The 22250-nt window shown below is 41.1% G+C and overlaps 4 protein-coding genes across 4 annotated transcripts; 2 read left to right on the top strand and 2 right to left on the bottom strand.

The window, feature by feature from the left end:
• Positions 1-1560: 1560 nt before the first annotated feature.
• Positions 1561-4109, top strand: ccnb1ip1 (cyclin B1 interacting protein 1). Its single transcript, XM_023396737.2, has 4 exons — positions 1561-2078; positions 2202-2348; positions 2657-2831; positions 3694-4109. The coding sequence occupies exons 1-4, from the start codon at positions 1782-1784 to the stop codon at positions 3858-3860; spliced, it is 786 nt and encodes a 261-aa protein (XP_023252505.1). The 5' UTR covers positions 1561-1781; the 3' UTR covers positions 3861-4109.
• Positions 4110-4125: 16 nt separating this feature from the next.
• Positions 4126-8669, bottom strand: ttc5 (tetratricopeptide repeat domain 5). The gene is made up of 9 exons (XM_023396736.2): positions 8399-8669; positions 7333-7465; positions 7024-7235; positions 6555-6705; positions 6252-6343; positions 5937-6140; positions 5269-5483; positions 4990-5134; positions 4126-4904 (listed from the first exon to the last, which is right to left on the bottom strand). Exons 1-9 carry the CDS (start codon positions 8459-8461, stop codon positions 4785-4787), a joined length of 1335 nt encoding a protein of 444 aa, XP_023252504.1. The 5' UTR covers positions 8462-8669; the 3' UTR covers positions 4126-4784.
• A 182-nt stretch (positions 8670-8851) lies between these two features.
• On the top strand, positions 8852-14174 carry mettl3 (methyltransferase like 3). The gene is made up of 11 exons (XM_023396824.2): positions 8852-9093; positions 9985-10175; positions 10284-10748; positions 10863-11038; positions 11859-12072; positions 12175-12362; positions 12845-12883; positions 12987-13095; positions 13373-13438; positions 13532-13644; positions 13745-14174. The coding sequence occupies exons 1-11, from the start codon at positions 8991-8993 to the stop codon at positions 13857-13859; spliced, it is 1779 nt and encodes a 592-aa protein (XP_023252592.1). The 5' UTR covers positions 8852-8990; the 3' UTR covers positions 13860-14174.
• On the bottom strand, positions 14020-21311 carry LOC147817240 (uncharacterized). The gene is made up of 3 exons (XM_087171256.1): positions 21075-21311; positions 15592-15682; positions 14020-15476 (listed from the first exon to the last, which is right to left on the bottom strand). Exons 2-3 carry the CDS (start codon positions 15671-15673, stop codon positions 15304-15306), a joined length of 255 nt encoding a protein of 84 aa, XP_087027382.1. The 5' UTR covers positions 15674-15682; positions 21075-21311; the 3' UTR covers positions 14020-15303.
• Positions 21312-22250: the final 939 nt, after the last annotated feature.

The raw sequence follows: 22250 nt of genomic DNA, 5'->3' as shown, positions 1-22250 counted from the left end.
AAAAAAAAGAAAGCATCTTACACTGGAGCTCTATTTAAAAGGCAGAGAATAGATGGGAATCTTTGACAATGGCGTGCCGGACACAGTTGAGTGAGCATCTCCCCTCTCTCACTATGAACCCCCGGATCCACTGCTGCACAGCACAATGCCCCTCTTTCACCCCCTGCCTTTACTCCTGTACCACGTGGAGAAATGGATAAAAGAGAGAGAGAAAACAGTGGGAGGAGGAGGAGGAGGGGGGACCATATTTAAGTAGGTGTCTCACATTATACATATATCCACTCAGAGGCTGTGTCAGAAAACAGGGCATTATTTGATTTGGAGGAATTAACCCGCCATATTTATCTAAAGGGTTACAGTTTGGGATTCTCAATTAGAATTAAATGGAAAATAAATAGCCTAGAAAATGATAAACAATTAATAGGCTACTGGATGTAGTGTCAAAGTCCAGGAGGTCCTTTCCTTAAGGAAAATCCAAAATATATAAAATACTCAAGTTACAAGGTACAAGTCATTCACAACTGGAGCTGATATATTCAATTATGCCCCACAACTGTTTGGGCATCCATGGGCTTGACACATCTTCAAACATATGTAGCTATATCATGTTTACCTCTACCGGCCTTAGTATTGTAGAAAAACATGCAGAGTGAGTTTATATATCATTATACACTGAAATTGCTGTTATTAAAATGTACTTCCTAGAGTCATTGAAGGGTAATTTCTAAATTTTTAAAATATTTCTTAGAACGTTTTGCCGTCATTGCTTTGAGTTGCAATCAGCCAATCAGATCACAGCATTCATTTAGCGTCACCTCCTGCTACCCTGCAGAGGGAAGAGTTGGCCTTAACTGGTAAGTTGTGTATCTCTCGAAATTAACCATAAAGTAACGGTTAAGTTAAGGTTAAAGTGTCACAGAAAATATAGTTGTAAAAGTCAAAGTTGGTTTTTCAAAAGCAGCCAGTGGAAAAGACAGTTTAGCCGAACTAGCTAAGAGTCGTTACTTTACCTGCTAGCCTGCTAATGCTAACTTTTAGGGGTAATTGGTGTAACTTTAAACTAGCTATGTTACCTAAACTTAATTGAAACGTCTTCATACAGCAGTGCTATGATATTTTAAGTATTTAGTATTTCCTTACTTAATCATTTTCTTATTGATAATTTGAAATAGATAATAAGTTGAATTAAAAAAAAAAACTTGAGTGGAGTGGAGTGGAAAGTAAGCTAAGGCTAACAACACTATTGAGGAGCAACCAGTTGACACTAAGCAGTATTATCATTTCATGTAACTAACTAAACTAGTTAAGACACCTACAGGAAACATAAAAATAGATACATAGGGTCCTTGTAATACATGTGGTAACATTAGACAAAGTTTAGAAGTACCTGAGTTATTGAAGATTACAAATATAGTACTGAAATTTCCAGAGTGAGACTTTGAGTTAATCTAGTTTTAAAAAACTGGGATATAAAATTATGGCCTATATAATGTTTTCCCAATCCCAAAAACAGAGGGCAGGTAGAAATGCTTGCAGTCCATAAAACTTTTAAATTTATTCAGCATTAACTCATAAAAATACATCTTGAAATCCAAACCTCAAGATTTTGATTTCCTAAATATAACCATATAGGGCTTTGAATCACTGGGAACCCCCACACGTAAGCTTTACCTTCACGGTAAAGATGTCTCCCACTCAGCTTTATATGATGCTCAGTTAACAACTTGCCTTTACTGCTGATCTCCATTATTTAAATGTCACTGTACTTTCTGTAGAAGGCCATGTCTCTCTGCGATGACACACTCCTGTGTAACTTCCCAAAGTGCCGGGCCAAGCTGAGCGGCTTCGCCTGGGTCACAGCCTGCTCTCATGTTTTCTGTGATCAGCACGGGTCCGGTGAGTTCAGCCGCTCTCCCGCCATCTGCCCGGCCTGCTCCTCTGCACTGTCTGGGAAGTTGGACATTGTGAGGACGGAGCTGTCACCCTCTGAGGATTACAAAGCCATGGTGCTGGCAGGTTTGCGACCAGACATAGTTATGGATATCAGTGCCCGTGCTCTGGCCTTCTGGAGCTACCAGGTCAAATACCTTTCTGTCTGTATTTCTATAAACTTGCTCTGTATCTGTGAACCTTGAATTGTCTGTATCAGTCCATTTGTCTCCTCTTTCTTATAAAACACCCAGCTTGTCTCTTGTGTACAGGTTCATCAGGAGCGTATGTACCAAGAATATAGTCTGTCACGGGCAGAGTCACAGTTGAAGCAGATGGAAAAGCTGTTGAACCAGCAGAACCAGAGCAGGGAGCTGGAGCTCGGTGCCATGAGGGGGGAAATCGCTTCCCTGAAGAAAGTAAACCTCATCTCTTAAACCCAAGTGCACATTCATAACCTCATATTTAAAATGTGCCAAAATGATTTTGTGTTAGTAGATAGCTCCAGCATGCTCTCTGACCTGCTCTGTTGCCATACTGTATGTGTTATACTTGAGATAAGCATGTGCAAAGAAAAAATTGAAAATTTGACTGTGGGTCTATTGAAAATCATCTCTATTGTGATATTACTTAATTTCAGTAATTGTTAGTTTCCTATCCTGAAATCTTTTATGTTTGCAGACTTCAGAAAGAGCGTATGAAAATGTAGACATTTTTTTCCTGTCAGGTGATGGAGGAGTACAAGAGGAAGTACAGCGAGGTGTCTGAGAGGCTGATGGAGAGGAACAGACAGTACCAGAAACTACAGGGGCTGTATGACTCTCTGAGGCTGCGCAACATGGTGGTGGGTGTCGGGGAAAGAGACGCGCTGCTACAAACAGGACATCACGACTTCAACACTGGTAAGAACAAGAATTTGAATTTAGATTAATGCCTTTACAAGATTAACGGTACACTCTTGAACTGATAGGTGGTTTTGTTCAGGAGATAAATTGGTATCTCACAATGAGAAAAAGCATTTACAGTAGATTTTAGGTGGGAATGGGCTTATAGGGGTTTATGAATTATCAGGCCATAAATTCTCTCATCAACTTTTGAAAATCTTGCTCTTTATAAACAAGGAACATTATGGGATGGAAGTATTATATATTTATTTTTTTTTCTTCTTTCTAAGGATTGATTTTTGGTTTATAATCTTTTTGATGTTATAATGTCAAATCTTTTTAAGATTATTAAATATTTGCTGTGTATTAAATAATACGTTAATCGCTGCTAAGATGATTAGTTGATGTCAAATTATTCACAAACAATTTTGACCAGTTTATCATTATCAAGTAATTCATTAAGCAGAAATGTCACCTTTCGGCCCTTGGAAGCTGTAATTGATATCTCACAGGCTAAGTGACATTTATTAACTGATTAATTAGGTGACAGATTAATAATTAGTTGTGCCCAAAAAAGTATGTTTGGTAGGAAAATAAATAAACATTCAGTCCAGATGAGAAAGATGAAGTGTTTTTCTGTCTCTGCCTGAGAATTAAATGCCTGTATAAGTTTGTTCCTCGCTGATTAATGAGAAGAGGAAGGAAACTCAGCAAGAATAATGTTAACGGGCTCAAAGGAAGACACAGCTGTAGCTGTTTGGTCGAGAAGAAGTGGTCATCAAGAAAGAACAGTGGGAGTAATGAGCTGATTGTCTATGTAAGGGAATTTTAGTCAGTGCAACAATGAAAGACATCCGTCAACTTCCTGTGTGTCATGCAGGGGTTGCTCGACAGGCGTCTCCTCAGAGAAGCCCTCAGTTCCTCTCCATGGGCCCTGACGTGGACAGTCGATTCTTCTCCTGCCTGGAGGGAGACGGAGCCAAGACTTTCTTCCAGTTCAGCTCCCCTGCTAGGGAGAAAGGCCGGCCCTTCATCAAGAAGCACTGAGAAGAACAAGTTTCATAGTGACTTTAGTTTAACGGCTGTTATTGACATTACCAAGTTGTTCTGGTTCAATATTAAATTAGTCGGAGGTGTTAGCTTTAAGTGCTTTTTGTGTAATTTATTGTAATTTTGAACCATAAATGTGTTTTAGACAAATACCAGACTAAAATTGTAGTTAAATGTAGCTATGACTTTTTAGTCTCCTGTGTACATTTGTGATTTTAGTCCAGCAAAAGTAAGTAAAATAAAACATCATAGAATTAAGTCCTTTGTTTTTGCTTTCAGTATTTTAATATCTGAAAAGTATAACAAGTTCAGGTGGATAGGGTAAGCCTCACCCTAACTGAAGCAAAGAAATGTGATTGCTTGTTTTGGGCCAAACAAATTTCAGAATGCTCCATTTACATTTTTACAGAGCTCATATCATATAGTTCAGAAATAGATACAACATTATGGCACCACAAGGTTAGTTATTGCCACATCAGCATAAAAAATATCCAAAATTTCCTTCACTTGTTTGCATTTATGTTACTGAATGACTAAAGTTAGGTGTGTAATGAGAAGTTTGTTACTGCATAACAAAAAACCAAATGAAGAATGAAGAACAAAATGTTTGAGGAAAAAGGATTTTTTTAGGATAAACTGAAGTCACAATTCTGACATCACATTGTCATCATCACAGGTTCATCCATTTACAAAAACAACTCCATGTTGTCACCACAACAACAGAATACAAAAAAAAAAAAAAAAAAAATATTTATAAATATAAACAAACTGCCTCTAAAGACAATGTAACGTGAAGGGCTCTATATACAAAACAACACATAAAACAGGCACACACTTTGGAATCTTCATACTTCCATATTATCCAAACTGTTCTTCCATATCCAGCAAAAAAAACTTGGTCCTCTTCGCCTCTCGCTCGGCTCATTCACTCTGGGGTTTGTAACTAACAGAGACAGCAATCTGACTTTGGACGTTTTGTTTCTTGCCATTGACGATGAGCAGCAGAGGAGAGTCCACTCGTATACTTCTGAAGTCAAACGACTACCAGAGAGAAGAGAAGTATTAAGTCACACAATCAGACTGATGTTATTCAGTTAATTTTTAATTACATACATGAAACACTGACCTTATCTTTATGTGTTATACTGTGTCGTTTGACCTGAGGTTCAGGAATGACTACAGTGTCTCCTATCAGGACGCCCCAGCTGTCCGCTGTGTTGTAAACCATCACGACGATACACATCTCCTCGCTGTCCACCATGCCGAATGTACTGGACAAAAGATTTCAAGATTTTACCAGACCACTCAAAAAAAACAAGCACTCTTCTTCTGCTATCACACCAAGACCGAAGCAAACTGCATGAGGATAAATGGACTAACAATGACAGACAGAAGCTGGACTCACAAGGCCATGCGACCCTCAGAAGCCAGGCTGAACACCACCTTGCCCAAGGCGGCCACCCCGGCGTTGTGGCCATGCGAAAGGGAGGAAATAGTTCGAGGCTCCAGGCCGCCCACACGGCCTGTGGGCGAACGGAACTGAGGGGAGGAACAGGGACCCAAAGCCGACGTGTTGAGGTTGGAGAGCATGGTCCGTAACCGACGTGCCTTCACCTTCCCCTGAAGAGAAACACAGACTGGAGGTTAGGAGCAAAACAAGGAACATGGCTGCCCTTTGCTGCCACCTTGTGATAATGAAATGAAATGAAAATGAAATCTTATTGTCATTTTTATTTTTGACAATGTAAGAAAACTAATTTATTCAGTTTTTTTTTTTTTAAAAACAGACAAGACTAAACAAAATAAACATAAGAAATAAGACGTAAACCAAACAAAAAAAAACCAAGAAGGACAAAGGTACAATACACAAACGCGCTTCTTTCTATTAAACAAGTTCAGGCATCATCAACTACGGCTTCTTTTATTTAATTGTACATTAACTCTTAAACTAAATTTTGAAGTACCGTTGTGATGTATCAATGGTTGGTAATAATTTGTCATGCTTTAATTATGTCATAACAAATAACACTGATTTCTGCAGCAAGTGTGAGAATGACCAGCACAGTCTCCTACCTTGTTCTGTATGAGTTCTGTCACTTTCTCCAGATACTCCAGCAGCTGCTTCTCTCTCTCTGGAGGCTCCTCCCAGGCCGGGTCGAGCGCCGCCGCTCGGCTGTAGCCGCCGAGCGCAGACCCGAACATCTCCTCGTACTGGAACAGAGTGGATCGGTTGAAATGCAGCTCCGGGTAACAAGAGGCAGCTCTGTCCACTTTCTCCTGCAAAGGTGGGAGAGGAGCAAGATATTAGTACAATAGCGCAATCGGTGCTGACTGATTTTAACTGTGCATTTAAGTGTGTGTGTGTGTACTGTGTATGTGTGTACTCACAGATTGTGCATAGGCACTTAGAGCTTGTTGAGACAACTGTGGATTCTGTCCACAGGTGAAAAAGAGAGACACGTAGGCATTTCCCAGGATATCTGTTATAACCAACAACATAAGTACAATTTTAGTCAATTATGTGCAGGACAGCATAGAATTTGTATAATGACTGTTTTAACTTCTGGATATAATCTGGATATGTGTAACAAACAGCTCCCTCAATACAGAGAGCAAATTAAGCGCTACCCACATCCCCATAACACTGTCTTCATCCTCTCTGCTTACTAAGGTCTCTGACGCTCTACTCACACCAGGACGTCCCGTCTTTGACATCCAGCTGGACAGCTTGTCGGGCCATGTCAACACTCTCCAGCACTTGTTTGCCATGTGCATCGCTGTCTGCTGCTGGCAGCTGCCTCAGCACCATGGACAGGTTACGTAGAGAGACTTTGTTCTTGCTCTACAGAGGTGGAAGACGAAGCACAGACAGATGAGTTTATATGTGAAGCCTAGCATGGTGATACAGACAGAGAAAAGGTAGATTATTATACTAGAAATGGCCTGCAAATTCATTGGATGTAGCTCCAGATTTTCTGTAATTTTACAATGGGGATTTTGACTAGAAAAATACATTCACATCACTGAGAGCATGCCATTAATTCATAGCAAAAATATACTTTTTTATAGCTTAAGTAATGGCTTTCTTTGTTAAGCTATAGCAAGTGAATGAAAAAAAGACTGAGTGAAAACACATCCATCCCTTTTATCTTTCCAATACCTGCTGCAAGGCTCCAGTGAAGCAGTTCTTGGCACCAATCAAGTCTCCTTTCTTCCAGTACTGCTCGCCCAGTGTGTTCCAGCCCTCGACCAGGCCAGGCTCCAGCTTCACGGCCCGGGAAAGGCACTCCTCTGCTACGGTACTGAAGTCTGGAGCTACGTTCAGACACCTGCCTTTCTGCAGCAGAAACTCTGCTTTGTGTTTATAGCGATCTGTTGCAAATCACAAATACAGAGATACTGTGGGAGTCAATGAAATTCTGCAAATTGATGCTGCAATGCAGTGCTGCTGTGTAAACACAACACTCACCTTCTTTCTCCTCCAGCTTCTTAAGTGTCTTCTCGGTTTCCTGTGCAACATCACTTTGTTTCCTTCCAGCTTCCTCCACACTGTGAGTCTCAAAATAGCAATCTCTGAAATTATACAGTTCATCCACAAGCTCCTGTAATTGGAGGGCATGGAGAGGGAGGGGAAGGTGGGTGAATGTGAAAAATAGATTATGAATACTTAACAATGGATAAAAATAGACCAAAGACACATTTCTTGCAGCTTAATCTGCCTACTGCTACACAACTGACTGTGAAAAACTAGGACAATCGTTTTATAAGAGATGCACCAGCTTACTATTGGTATTTGGTTATTTCTGTTTCTCACTTAACACAAGACAAATCAGCAACAGTGAAATTACTACAGTTGTTACTAATTTGCTTCTGGTTTACTGGTAATACTTAAACATATCAGACTTTTCCAGGTGCAGATTGATAAAGTCCTGGACTTATTTCCTTCTGTCTATTGTGTTTTTATAGTCCATTAACTAATATGATTAAGATGAGGACACGAGTTCTATGTCTGAGAAAAGAAATATTAGAAACTGAGAACTAAAAGCTGGAAAATTAAATTGTAAAAACAGACACTTATTTTTAACAAACAGTGGAGTATTAAGCAGATTTTGTGAGGTTCTTGATTAAAAGGATTGGAAGTAATACCAGTTCATCCCTGGTGCCTGTGTCTGATGCATTAACACATACAATCTAGTGACTCAGCAAGAAGTAGTAGGACAGATTCAAGCAAGGCATCCATATTATATTTATTTGGTAGTACAAGGAGATAAAAATAAGGATTTAAAGAATATTACTCTTCATCTTAAACATTGAGTACATACATTAAGGTAAATTCACACATAGAAAGGGAGCAGAAATACAGTTAGCATGACAGTTGGAGCCAGTTGTTATAGTAACGAGTCGTTCAGGAGATGTCCAGCATGCAAACTGAGAGGCGACACACGACAATTACCGCACAAGAAGTCAACAAAACACGACGACTCGAGACACTCGGTGTATTTACATGTCCGCACGTTATAAATGACGAGACCTACCTTAAAAATTTGCAGCTCGTTTTTGTCTTTCGCTGGCTCACCACTCTTCTCGTCTTCCGCCATCTTTGCGTTAGCGAATAAAAGCAATAGCTGCTAGCAGATGGTGTTGAGCTAAATCAACGAGTTACGGATCGAGTATTAAATTTAAGGTTCTGCTGTTAATACGTTGACAGGAAACGTCATTTCTTTCACATTTATCACGAATGCAGTGAGTTTTAGGACAGAGGAAACAAGCTTTTAATTTCAGTGACGCCGGAAGTTGGAGTAGTCCGCATGGCAAATTATTCCGACAATACACCTTCTGAAAAAATAAACGGAGAAACTTTTACCGAATTTTTTCTTTTCCTAAATATACCTTTAAATACATATAAATGGAAAAATGACATTTCTTTTATAACAGATAATTTAACCGCCCGGGACATTCGTACACTATCAGCCGGAACCTTTCAATCGAGCTGCTGCTCCGACACTTTTTCCTCGCGTACCATACATTCTTCGCTCCAGACAGGGCGGACAGTGGTTAACTTTTGTTGTGAAGCCGTTCAGCGCAGCTCGTGTTGGGTGTTTTTGTTGCTGTTGAACCCAGCTCGTCATGTCGGACACATGGAGCAACATCCAGGCGCACAAGAAGCAGCTGGACTCCCTGCGGGAGAGGCTGCAGCGGCGACGGAAAGACCCAGCACAACTGTCCGCGGGTATGTTCAGACTGGACGGCGGGTACCAGCCCCGGCCACAGATATAACGATTATTTTTGTTATTAAGTGATTAACCCGGTTAATAAGTTACTTATTGAATTTATAAATGTCAAGAATGGAGGCAAATGCCAATTTATTTTTTACCAGAGGCCACAGTGTTGTCTTAAAATTACTTACTTTCACCAGAAAATACTAGGAAATTTAACTCAACAAACGATATCAACAATGGGGCGCTGTCAAACTAAACTTACGTCAATTGTAAATATCCCTTTCACACCAAAAGTAGCGGGCATAAGCGGCTCATTTTGGTGTCAAGGGGTTATTTAAACATTACTTTCAGCCCATTGGCTAATTGATATAGTTTAGTTAACAGACAATAGTTTGAAGCGCATAACAAGTGGCTACTTCCACGCCCCTAAAGTTGCACAAGTTTGATACAATGAAGATAATAATAGTTTGGTTTTCTACAGAGCTCCCAAGAAGTAATTGATCATTAGAATTTGTTGGGGTTTTCTTTATCAGTTAGACTCATGAGCAGTGGTGCGTGGAACAATGTCAACATAAAATACAAATGAGATGAAAAGAAAAACCTCACATCCAGATGAAATACCTATAATAGCAGAGGTAGAAATGTTTTTTTTATGTTGTTCTTGATTTGGTCTCAACTGAAAAGTATGAAAGCTAAAATAGCTGTTTTGGGTCCTTTAATTTGATCAAATAAGACTGTTAACTTATGGAAAACGTATGAAAAATTTGATACCCTAATGATTTCGAAAGCACTGTCTCGCTCAAGTTTTCAAAATTAGGGCATTCACAAGTTTAACTTCTTTCTCTCTCTCTCTCCCTCTCTCTCTCCCTCTCCCTCCCCCTCCCTGTCTCCTCTCAATGTAGAAGGTGGAGGCAGCACAGACAGTTCCACCGCCAGGAGTGACAGCCCGGCACCGTCAGCTCCATTCACCTCTCAGGAGGAGACAGAAAAACCACCAGACCCCGAACTGGAGAAGAGGCTGCTGGGATATCTATCTGATCTGAGCCTGTCAATGCCTACAGACTCCCTCGCAATCACAAATGAACTCATCAGTGTGAGTCTTTGTTTGTGTGTCCAAGGGTTTTATGTAGAGAAGTGGTCATGTATTATATTAACGACTATTTCTTCTTTCTGTCATCCTCCATTTGATTGTCTCTCACAGTCGGAATCCGCTGTCAGTCACGGGTGCATCCAGAGTCTGTTGCTTAAATTCTCAGCTCAGGAGCTCATCGAGGTTCGGCAGTCTACCTCAGCTTCTTCTTCTACAACTTCCTCCTCTGCCTCCTCCTCCACAGTCGTCATAGCCGTGGACCACACAAAATTATGGGCTATGATCGGGTCTGGGGCTGGAGCCCAAAGGACTGGAGTCAAGAGAAAAGCAGAAGACCAAAGCCACAACAAAAGAGCTGCAGGCTTCTCACCCTCACTACAGAGCTCTGCTTCCCCGCCACACTCGTCCACCACCTCTCTGACACCGGCTTCCTCCTCAACGCTGGCGGGGCCCTCAGCGTCAGGGAGTGGGGCTGAGAAGAAGGGTAGGAGTAGTAAAAGCCAGTCGTCTCATGTGGACATGGAGATCGAGAGCCTCTTGAACCAACAGTCCACGAAGGAGCAGCAGAGCAAGAAGGTATGAGGGATTATTATCACGACCAGTTCAATTTTCAGTCGCTCAAAATGGAAGCTGGAGAGTGTGGAGGTGTGTTTACTGCCATCGCATCATGTGAATGTTATTTGCGTGTAGGTGAGCAGAGAGATTCTGGAGCTGCTGAACGCCAGCACAGCCAAGGAGCAGTCCATCGTAGAAAAGTTCCGGTCTCGCGGCCGAGCTCAGGTCCAAGAGTTCTGCGACCACGGGACCAAAGAGGAGTGTATACGCTCTGGGGACACACCGCAGCCCTGCACCAAGTTACACTTCCGGTCAGTGTTCGTCTGCAAACTTTCTGATCTTCTTTTGTCTGTATTTATGTCACCTGGCATGATGAAATCATTTTATTAGAAATGTAACAGCCCCCTACATATGATACTCTGCTCGTACAAAACTTTATTTCTCTAGTGGTCCTGGCTGCCGTGCGTCTGCTACATTGTGCTATGCAGGTTATTTATTGTCGATATCACTGATTTTACAAATAGTACATTCTTAGTAAATAACTAAACACATTTACCCATCTCTGCACCTGTTTTTAAAAACTGTAACAGATTCAAAGTATCACACTTTGATTTAGATAAATGATGAATTTTAATTGGACTTCAGTGTTGGAGAAATACTGGGTTTGACCTGTGGAGGGCACTGTAACTAAGACAAAGAAGGATAATGCATCTTGTCACTTGCATTTGTCGAAAATTATATAATTAGTGGAGTTTCTCCTTTTTAGAAAATGACTTTGTCGAAGGCATTACTCCCCAACCTGGTGGTCAGGACCTCACAAAGGGGTCACAAGAGAAATTTGAAACTTTGAGACACATATTTTGCCAGGCATTTCTACATTCATTAAAAACAAGTAAAATACAGGATGGTCTTATTCCACCAGGCCTCTAAAAATAATTCAAGGCAAAAACAATTGTAAGTTAATACTTACTATTTTATATATTTGCTCTCTATATTTTAACATTTGCAATAAAATAGTGGAGCATTTTTTGGGGGGATTTTCACTCAAACCTGAAGTCATTAAAATAAATGGCATTACACAAACATGTGCATGAAGCTGTTTTACTTTGTGATGTGTATTTCCTCACACAGTCGCATCATCAACAAGCACACAGACGAGAGCCTCGGCGACTGCTCCTTCCTCAACACCTGTTTCCACATGGACACCTGCAAATACGTCCACTATGAGATCGACAGCCCTCCAGAGACTGAGGGGAGCCTGCTGGGCCCCCAGGCGGGGGCCGCAGAGCTCGGCCTCTGTGCGGGGGACGCCGACAGCAACGTGGGCAAGCTGTTCCCTTCACAGGTGAGGAAGAGGATGGGGAGGGATGAAAGAGGAAGATGGGGTAGGGTAGGGTAGCAAGAAATAGATGGATGTTTATATTTTTGTTCGCGTTTTAATTCCCAGTGGATCTGCTGTGATATCCGCTACTTGGACGTTTCCATCCTTGGTAAGTTTGCTGTGGTGATGGCCGACCCTCCCTGGGACATCCACATGGAGCTGCCCTATGGTACACTGACTGATGACGAGATGAGAAAACTCAACATCCCCATCCTGCAGGACGATGGTTTCCTTTTCCTCTGGGTCACCGGCAGGTAACTAAAACAACACCGAACAGTCTGAGGAATCCGGCTCAGCTCATAGACCTTGATGTTCATTTATATATAGACAGAGTCTGGTTTTATAGCTGCAGTAAAAGCAAGTGTTTGGCTTCTTTGTATCCAGAATTTTAAGTCTGTTTGGAAAGATCGGAGGTAAATGTACATGTAGTGGTTATAACCTTTGTTTACATGGAGGTCTACAGGAAACTACAGGAAAGTTTCACCATGTGTTCATCTATAACTTTGTGTCTTACAACGTCAGGATGTCCTTGAACTAAGCACAAGCTCATCTGGTTTGTGAAGAAGAACATCACTTACAAATCTCAATAAAATGTCTAACACAATTTAGTCCACAAACATTTTTATACAGGTTGAATCTGCATGGTAGTGGAGTAGGAAGCGTCCTGGTTCTGCACTTCCACATATAATTTTGTTTGCTCAGCCTCACTGTACGCCCTCTGCTCCTCTTCTTACAGGGCTATGGAGTTGGGCAGAGAGTGCCTCAGTCTCTGGGGGTAAGTCTTTCCTCCCAACATCATGTCATCATTTTGTCAAGACACCGTTTGATTTCATTCCTCATATGTTTCCTCTTTTTGTTGCTTTATTTCCCTCTCTCAGTTACGAGCGCGTCGATGAAATCATATGGGTGAAAACCAACCAGCTTCAGAGAATCATCCGCACTGGGAGGACAGGCCACTGGCTGAACCACGGGAAGGAGCACTGCCTGGTATGTTTACATGCCTCTCTTCTTGTACACCATCCTATATATTGAATTTGAACCTGTTTCCACCATATGTCTATCAATTTACTCAGCTTGAGGCTGGAGGGGTCTCGCCATTTGAAGATTCTACTTCTTATATTTACATTTTTGTTCATTAGAGATGTGTACTACAGCTAGAGGGTGTTTTGGTGCTACTGTCTCATTTTTTGTGAGCATGTCTGGAAAAGTGTGTCTGATATATGTCTACAATGTAAAACGTACCATGTGATTTGTTTCTCTTCAGGTGGGGGTAAAAGGAAACCCTCAGGGATTCAACAGAGGTTTGGACTGCGATGTCATTGTGGCCGAGGTAAACAACTATATCTTCTGTCACACATGCTGCAGTCACCCCGTATGACTCCTTCAGAGATTGCTTCATTAAACTCTGCGCACTCTCTCCCAGGTTCGCTCCACCAGTCACAAACCAGATGAAATCTATGGCATGATAGAGAGACTCTCGCCAGGCACCAGGAAGATTGAGCTGTTTGGTCGACCGCACAACGTCCAGCCCAACTGGTAAAGGCGCTGTCATGCTTTAATTTAAAGGAAAACTAACTGTTCTACATATTTTACTTATACTGATTGTTCCTTTTTTGCCCCTTTATTTCCCTTCTAGGATAACTCTTGGAAACCAGCTCGATGGCATTCACCTTTTGGATCCCGAGGTCGTGGCTCGGTTCAAGAAGCGTTATCCGGACGGCGTCATCTCCAAACCCAAAAACATGCAGTGACGAGATCATCGGTGGTAACAGGTCTGGAGAAGTTTGTCTATAGATTGTTTTTTGTTTCTTTTTTTTTTATACCAGTGAACAAATTTTTTAAATAAACACTGTTAACAAGATACAATGTCTGTGTCTTGGTTAAGAAATGAAACCACCCGAAGAAGCAATGTGAATGACTTGTACACATTAATGTATGTGATCCTCATATTTAATGCTGCAACACACACACTTCACATTCACCACCAATAAAAACACAGGAGACATTTTTTTAAATGTACATTGTTATTATTTTGTTAGTAAAGAATAAAGAAACTTTTCTTTTGACGTTCTGTGGATTTGAATAGCTGATAACTGGTTTTGCATCAAAGGACAAAAAATGGTAGTTTCATATTTCAGCAGGTTTTTCACAGTCGTTTGGGATCAGCGCTTACATTCATATCTGTTCTTTGTAGGCAAATACAGAACCCTGTTCATCCTAAAAAAATCTGTACTGTTAAAAAGTCAATACATTTTAATATCAAATGCAACCAGGAGTGCTTTTAATTATAAAAAATATAAACAAAAAGGAATTAGTCAGAATGTTATAACTCACAAAATACCTAATGGAAATGTAACTGCTGTGCAGCTCGGTTTACCAGATGCTTTTTCAAAGAGGAACTAACTAGAGGCAGCAGCTGAACATTTTCATACCTGCAAATATCATACAACCTGACCCTAATAAGTTTGTGCTAGAATTAGAGTTAATGCCTTTTTTCCTTTCTGTTTTGTAGTATTTCACTGTTGCTGTGAAGGGTTTTGTGTCACAGAGCAGGATTAGATAGTTAACCCAGACAAAATGTCAACGATGGATTTATAATTCACTCATGATGATGACTGCTAATGAGAAGATTTAATCAGAACTTTAACTGCCTCATCCTGCTCATCGAAACGATGACGATATCATCTCCAAATGAAAAAAGTCCACAAAGGTCAGGAAAGTAATTGAAAAACAGAGAATCAGTAAAAAAAAAAAAAAAAAAAAGTCCCACCCACCAACCAAACAAAAGAGAGAAACGAAAAAATAATGCACTTGTTGGTAGTGAACACTGTAAACACGTTTCTATGTTGTCTTCGCTTTCATCAATATTATATCCATTTGCGTACTGGATCCACTCGGTTTAGTCTCCCGAAACCATAATGCACTGACACTGGAAACCAAGTCTATTTCAGTCTGTGTCCCTTGTTGACTCTGATTCATCATCAAGCATTCTTTGTTGGCGGCGAGCACAGAGGGGTTACAATGCAAATTGTGGCCTGTTCACAACTACTGTTGATCACGTCTAAAGGTGACGACAGATGCATTTGCTCAGCTATCAGGCTGCCAGCTCTGCGCCACAGGCTCCAAGCATGAGTGGGCAATGGAAAACTTTAATACTGGAGTCCATTTATCTCCTCTGCAGCACCCTGTCCTCCCTTAGTAGGTGGCGTCCACTGCGTTGATGTTGCTGTCCAGCTGGTGTCTGAAAGACAGCCGGGCCTTGGTGGAGAAGTAGATTTGGGAGCCTCGACTGAGGCTTCCTGCTCCCTCACTGTCACTACCCCAGGATGTGGTGGAGGACAGACGGGGCTTCATCTCCTCTATGGGAACTGAGGGGTGGAAGATAGAGAGTCAGGCTTTAACAGGCTGTACTATCACGACATGGCTGTTTGTTTGGTCTACAGTGGATTTATCTTAAATAGTCAGACTGTAGTTGCCCCTCACCTGTGGCAGGGGGGCATTGCCTCTTGCAACGCTCTTTACAGCGTCTGTAGAAAGGAAAACACTGCAGCATCTTCACACCCATGATTGATGTCTGTAACGAGAGGAGAGAGAACAGATACATACATTTAAAAGAGGTGGCAAAAAAATATCAATAAAAATCACAGCGTTCCTTTTGAGGGTGAAAACACACAGGTAAACCCGTCCTTAACTACAACAGGGACAAACCTTCTCTCCAATATGTAGTAAACAGTGTGTTAAACAGCATTTCCCAGCATGCTCACCTCTCCTACAGCTCACATTTAAGCTGCCTTATCACACTGACAGCAGGTCTGAGTACCCAGGCCTGCTGACAGCTCATCTTCTCATCACCAGGTCACAGTTTAATGGAATTAAGATCCTGCACTGCGGCGACATGATAGCCTAATGTAAGCTGACAATATCACTGAATGGCATGGTGGCCCAGCAACCAGCCAATCACCCACTATTTACACTGCCCATCATCATCATCATCATCCTGCCCACTGTCTAATCCTGGAATAGGACGTCAAGAGGCTGCACCAGCCAGAGAAATTGATAAGCCCTTATCTGACAACCAAACACAGATTACATAGAGGTCATCTGATGTATGCGAGTGATGACTCACAGGCAGCCACGTGGATACCTCAACTCAAGCTATTGTTTCCATTTAAACACTAAAAGCTTTCTTCCCAAAACTTTTCCCTCTCAGCCAGATATTACTGTTTGCATTGTGGGGTTTCATTCAACCAGCGGAGTCAAGCAGGACTCAGACAGTAGCCGCTTTACGTTCTGTTTGACAAAGCTCCACTCAACCTTGATCTATCCTGCTGCAAACCTAGACCCAGATGTTCCCTGAACATACAGCCAGGGTTTGATTTAACGCTGTAGGTAATGTATATCCAACTGACTGAGCAACAACTAAGTCAAATTTATAATTTCCCTGAGGATTTCTCTTCTATTTGTAGAACCTCTGAGTGATTAGATAAAGTCAGGGCCACACTATAGTGCCAAGCTGTATTTGCTTAGAGTGAAAAAAGGTATTTATTTTAGTCTAATCAGGTTAAGAAACAGGTCAGGGGATGTGGAGCAGAGGGAGGTGCTGGATCTCAACAGTTTCTATTGTGAATTGTGCTATGGGAAAAAAAAATGTGCATAACTTTCCATTATCAATCATCAGTATTCTCAGACACAATGTAAATAGCAGTTAAATCAGTCTTCTTCCCAGTATATAAACGATATATATACACTATATAAAGTATTTATAAGGTCTTTCATCATAAAAAATCAACTTAAATAGCTCATGGGTTATGACAGGAGGTCATAAATCGTAGGATGACTGGACGGGATGGATGGTTTCATACAGAACACACATCAGTGTTTCTTCAATGAGATTTGGAGAGTCGGCGCAACCACAAAGAGTAACAAAACAACAACAAAGAAAAGCAAAAGGAGATGGAAAAAAAGCCGCACAGAGATGCAGGACGGCTACAAAGAGACACCAAACGAGATACAGAAGGAGAAGAGAAGCAAAACAACTACAAAGAGACAAAGCGACTACAGAGTGATGCAAATGTGACACAAATTGACCACAAAAAGTTTGGGTGTCTTTCCCTGTATGGGAGGCGTGGGGTGGGGCTTCTACATGTCCAGGAAACCATGATCTCAGAATCTGTCCATGACTGTGAGTTAAAATAGCAAAGATAAAAAATAGATTGTTTTACATGAGAATGTTTAAAGTTTTATTCGTCTTACCAATGCCCCCCTTTAGCTTTAACTGTTGCCCTCTCTGTTTGACACAGCATTACTACACTTTACTACAATTATCATATGTATATCACATTTTAAAAAGTGGCCTGTCAGTTAGTCAAAGCATTTTAACACTAGAGCAAAGTTTCCAACTTGTTTAATGGAAATCCTCCCTGCAGCGTGTGAAATAAACTGCCTTGTTGGTCTGGTGGGAAAACCCACCAGTGTGATAATCACTGAGCCCCTTTGTTCATTAATCACAGAGGGGCAGATTTGGATATCTGATGACAAACTGTAAACTGTGATTACAACATAAAGGAGAGCAGTGTTGAGCTAACATCTCTCTGCTTCTTTTTTTTTTCTTTCACTGTTTACTGTCGATTCCTCATGCAGATTGACTCAGTGAGGCAAGCTCATGGAGACGTGACGGCGCACACACACACACACACACACACACACACACAGTCACAGAGCTGCTGGGGCACGTCGCAGACTAAGCCAGAAGAGAGACCTGTGACCGGTAAGTGAAAAACTCTATGTGTCTCTAATTTCACAGTTTCTCTGTTTCTCCATTTTTAAAAAAATCTAGTGCACACCCCCCACCACCACCACCACCACCCCCTTCTCTGTTTCACTCAGGTGTGCCTCTGAAATCCTATCCCATTTACAGACACAGTGAATCCATTATGGCGGGGTCAATTCAGAGTCCTCCCAGTGAGATGAGAACTCACAGTATAGCACACATTGTAAAGAACAGGGACAGGACAAACTGAACAGGTTCTCTACACCTAGTTTAAATGATGCTTGCACACAGATTAGAAATTTGTTGCGTACAAAATTAACTCAGCAAGCGTACACTCTGTCCCCATCAAAACTAGTTTGCAAAGTAGTTCACAAACACACAATATTAAGGCTCTGGTCAGTGGTGAGGAATTTTGGACTGAGATCATGATTGGTTGTGGGGGTCTGGCAGCACACAGCAGCCTGGGAGCCTGCAGGAGAAAAACAACCTCAGATTGCAAACACACACACTCAGAAAGCCTGAGAGAGTACCCACATTGACCACAGAAAGAAATACTAGAGGAAAAAGAGGAAGAAATAGACATGAGGTTAAGGATAGAGAACAGGAGAAAGAGAGGATGAAGAGAAAAATTATAAAAACAAGTCTAGGGAGGGTTAGGAATGAAGTGAGAAAAGGTGTTATAAAAAGGAGGAGGGGATATTGGTGTGAACTTGCCCTCTTTTTCTCTTCATGTTGTTTGTTTGAAAGCTCCAGGCTGCAGGCAGCTGATGTGAGAAATGTGCATCCCCTGAATAATGTGGTTTTACTTGTTCAATCAGTGGAGACCTGCTGATGGAGCTGAAAATTACGCAATCCCTCCAGAGAAACATTAGTGAGTGGCTTTTTGGTTTGTGATTCATTATCTGTGTTGTGTCACGTGTGGCAGGTTTTCATCACTCTGAGTGCTTGTTTGTGCATGTGTGTGTGTTTGCGGGGAAATTTGTGGGAGAGTTAAGTTACTCAAACACTGTCTGTTGAATGTATTTCCTGCATATATGCTTCCATTTTTGGACATCAGTCAAAGTTTTCTTTCAGCAAACTGCCTCTCCAGGCCCCTCTGTCCACACTCAGCTCCTTATCTGCTCTGTAAACAATGTTAACCAAGCAACAGAGCACATATGCTTACAGTAACATGATAAGCATCTGCCCACAGATCCACATTTCCACCTAACCACCCTTTTACAGTCGGTGCCTGAGGCTTTATGAAGAAAAAAAAGTGCAGTCTTGTGTCACTGGCCTCGACACAAAGCTTCACACAGGCCTGCCAGAGCGGATGACGCACACACTCTGTGCACGTATACCTACACGAGTGTGTGTTTGTCCATTAATACCAGCATACAATTCACTTTAAATCATATTCATCACAGACACAGGATGGAGCAGCTTTTTAGGTGCTTCTGGAGCTTTAACACAACACATTGCTCAAATAATGGCAATATTGTAGGTTATTATCACTAATGGAAAACGATTAAAGTACATTTACTAGACTACTGTGTTTAGGTGCACTTTAAAGGCACTTGTACCTCCATTTTATGCTACATTATACCTCTGCTTCACTACATTTCAGATGCAAACTTTGTACTTTTACTGCACTGCCTTCATCCCACAGCTGTTACTTTGCTGATAGAAGATTCTTTACAAACAAAACATATTACAATCTTATAAAATAGCCTATAATCTGTTGTTATAGATTAAAACTACTACCCTGTAAAAAAGTAAAGATGTTAGAATTAGCTCCACCATGACCAACTACATATTTAAAATGTTGCTTTGTTAATGCATGTGTAAAAAATAATCCATTAATACAATTTATGTACTTTAACCTAAGTGTAAATTTGAATGCAGGGTTTTTAGGGACTGTATGAAAATTACTGGGATGGTGAAGGAAGCTTAACCTTATATTTCCTTAGTAAAAAGTTCTAGGTCTTCCACAGGGTGGGCCCTCCTGTTGACATCTTCCCCATTACATGTCAAAGTAACCTAAGAGTGTAAAATTGGTACAGCTTGTTTAATTGTTTATTTTTTAATTTACCTCTTTAAATCTTTATGGAACTTCTCATTTGTGTCACCACTCTACATGATAACAAAACCCTGATACGGAGACGGACCTGTTGTCTGCTGCATATGAAAAAGAGTCATGGGGCACTTGAACGTTGTCTCCTTGATGCAACCATTGATATAACTCTTAACTATATTGAAAAAGGAAATCTGAAATAAATTATGAATTTGGGATGAGAGAGATTATCCTACCTTTAGCCTAAGAAAATTACAGTATCCTCCCCTTTTTCTTACACCCTCTACCCCCTAATAATTTTCGTACAGTCCCTAACCTGTAGTTAAGTAATATGCACACTGTGGCATTATCACATAAACACAGAAACTTCTTCTTTTACAACTGGTTTTGCACGTTTTATCTTATTAAAACACTTCGTTTTCACATTAATATGACAGAGTCGGGTGCAATGCCAAAACTTGGTATCTGAGGTCCCAAACTGGCAAACTTTTCAACTTTTTTTTTAACAAATCCTTTCCTGCTGACTTATTTTGGGAACGTGAGAAGAGCTCGTGCGGAAAGGTGGAGGCCTCTTTGCGCGTGCAGGTGGAAATCTGAATGAAACGCTGCGCCAGACAGGCTAATCTGAGCTTTCATCAGAGAGCACTACGCACCACTTATCTCTCCTCTGTCTCCTTGAGTAAACCATTTAAGACTTAACCTGTTGACGTGTTTCAAGTGAGGGGAGGTGGAAGAATTCAACATTTACTCATTCAGGTGTGAAATATAGCGCGAAGTGGATACATCTGAAGGTTACATGTTATAAATTAGTGATGCTAATTAAACTGGCAGACTGGACAGTTGGAAAACAACAACTGACATATTCAAGAATGCAGAATAAAGTTTGACAAGTGGTCTTCACTAACACAAGCACAGCGTACCAGACAGGTTTATTTATGACCGGGAACCCTCCCACTGACACACCTCCTGCCCTAAAACCAAAGAAGCAACTCTTACTCTTAAGCTGTTTTGATAAGAGAGACTTGAACGTCAGGCATTATATTCTCCTTTATTCTGCCTAAACAGAGCTTTTAGAAATCCTGACCTGCGGTAAAGTAGCATTGAGAAAGCTGCAGCCAGCACAGGTTTACATATGTTACCTACCTGGTGCAACACCCTCGACGACAGGCAGTTAGTAGGTAGTGGATGTTCTTTGATTAACTTCCCAGCTACAACACGATTATTCTCCCTTCATCTGCGCTTCCGTCCCTCATTAAAATGTGGTTCAGTGTGTGTGTCCTCGGAGCGTTGCCCGGTACTGTGCGTCCTGGTGCGTCCTTATTGGCAGTAAGGAAAGGTTTCAGTGGCGCGCGGAGACTGAACTTTAAATAGCTAATCCCCAGGAGCGTGGCGACTCATCAGACACGCCTGTTCGCTCTCTCTCTCTCTCTCACCCTTCCTCCCTCCCTTCTTCCGTCTTTCCTCCTGTCTGCTCTCCCTCCCTCTGAGCTCCTCTCCTCACCCATCCTGCATACATACATACATCACACACTTTCTCCTGCATGCTTATGCTTTGCTTTGTTTTGCGTCGCATATTTGTTGACACAGATAACATAGGTTTATTCAGAAATAGCTTCGAGTGTATTTAAATAGACTCTCCTCACTGTAGTGCGCAAGTCATGAGGGATAAATGTCACATGGGAATCCAATATTACTCAATAAATCATGAGTTAAGATGATTTGACCTTTTAAACTATGATCTAGAAGAGGTAACCACACTCTTTAACTATAGACTCATTTGTTCCCGTTTGCTCTAAAAGTTCATTAATGACAGATGATGTGATCTTTTACTTAATTCTGATTCACGTAAGGCTCAATGTCCTCTTAAGAGAGGTCAGAGGTCACCATCAAGAGTATGATGTCATCCCTGGTACAGGAAGGATTTTGTGTTTTTTTTTTTTTGTTTTTTTTTTACTATTTATTATTTTACTTCCCTCCTATATTTAAATGTATTTTCATATTTTATTTTATTTTTACAAACAACAAATATGCTATATAAATATGTTTATCCCCACCATTATTATAATTATCACTATGGGACTATGTTATTCTTCTAAATCAGCAGATCTAATTGTTAAAAAAACTGGACACATGTGCTTGCCTGCACTTGCAGGCATAAGAACAAAAACAAAGAAAGAAACACACTTTCCTCAGTGAAAAGGACATGAGATCAGACATAATTTGATCCTCAAATGATGTGAAAACAAAGGGAAGATGATTTGCGATGGCGGATGTAGAGTACATCACCTTCGCCTTGTGTCAGTTTGCAGCTCATGCAAC

Source organism: Seriola lalandi, unplaced genomic scaffold (genome assembly GCF_002814215.2).
Source record: "Seriola lalandi dorsalis isolate HSWRI2012SDOR001 ecotype SW California unplaced genomic scaffold, Sedor1 jcf7180002054983, whole genome shotgun sequence".
NCBI lineage: Eukaryota > Metazoa > Chordata > Actinopteri > Carangiformes > Carangidae > Seriola > Seriola lalandi.
This window is presented reverse-complemented; position numbering and strand designations above follow the sequence as displayed.

Coding starts and splice junctions, on each gene's coding strand:
- ttc5 (XM_023396736.2), bottom strand. CDS start 8,461: ATGGCGGAAGACGAGAAGAGTGGTGAGCCAGCGAAAGACAAAAACGAG. Junction 5,135..5,268: donor TCTGAGGGTCGCATGGCCTT/GTGAGTCCAGCT, acceptor TCTTTTGTCCAG/TACATTCGGCATGGTGGACA. Junction 4,905..4,989: donor GTATAACACATAAAGATAAG/GTCAGTGTTTCA, acceptor TCTCTCTGGTAG/TCGTTTGACTTCAGAAGTAT.
- ccnb1ip1 (XM_023396737.2), top strand. CDS start 1,782: ATGTCTCTCTGCGATGACACACTCCTGTGTAACTTCCCAAAGTGCCGG. Junction 2,079..2,201: donor TGGCCTTCTGGAGCTACCAG/GTCAAATACCTT, acceptor TCTTGTGTACAG/GTTCATCAGGAGCGTATGTA. Junction 2,832..3,693: donor ACATCACGACTTCAACACTG/GTAAGAACAAGA, acceptor TGTGTCATGCAG/GGGTTGCTCGACAGGCGTCT.
- mettl3 (XM_023396824.2), top strand. CDS start 8,991: ATGTCGGACACATGGAGCAACATCCAGGCGCACAAGAAGCAGCTGGAC. Junction 12,884..12,986: donor GAGTGCCTCAGTCTCTGGGG/GTAAGTCTTTCC, acceptor TCCCTCTCTCAG/TTACGAGCGCGTCGATGAAA. Junction 13,645..13,744: donor CACAACGTCCAGCCCAACTG/GTAAAGGCGCTG, acceptor TTTCCCTTCTAG/GATAACTCTTGGAAACCAGC.
- LOC147817240 (XM_087171256.1), bottom strand. CDS start 15,673: ATGGGTGTGAAGATGCTGCAGTGTTTTCCTTTCTACAGACGCTGTAAA. Junction 15,477..15,591: donor GCAATGCCCCCCTGCCACAG/GTGAGGGGCAAC, acceptor TCCACCCCTCAG/TTCCCATAGAGGAGATGAAG.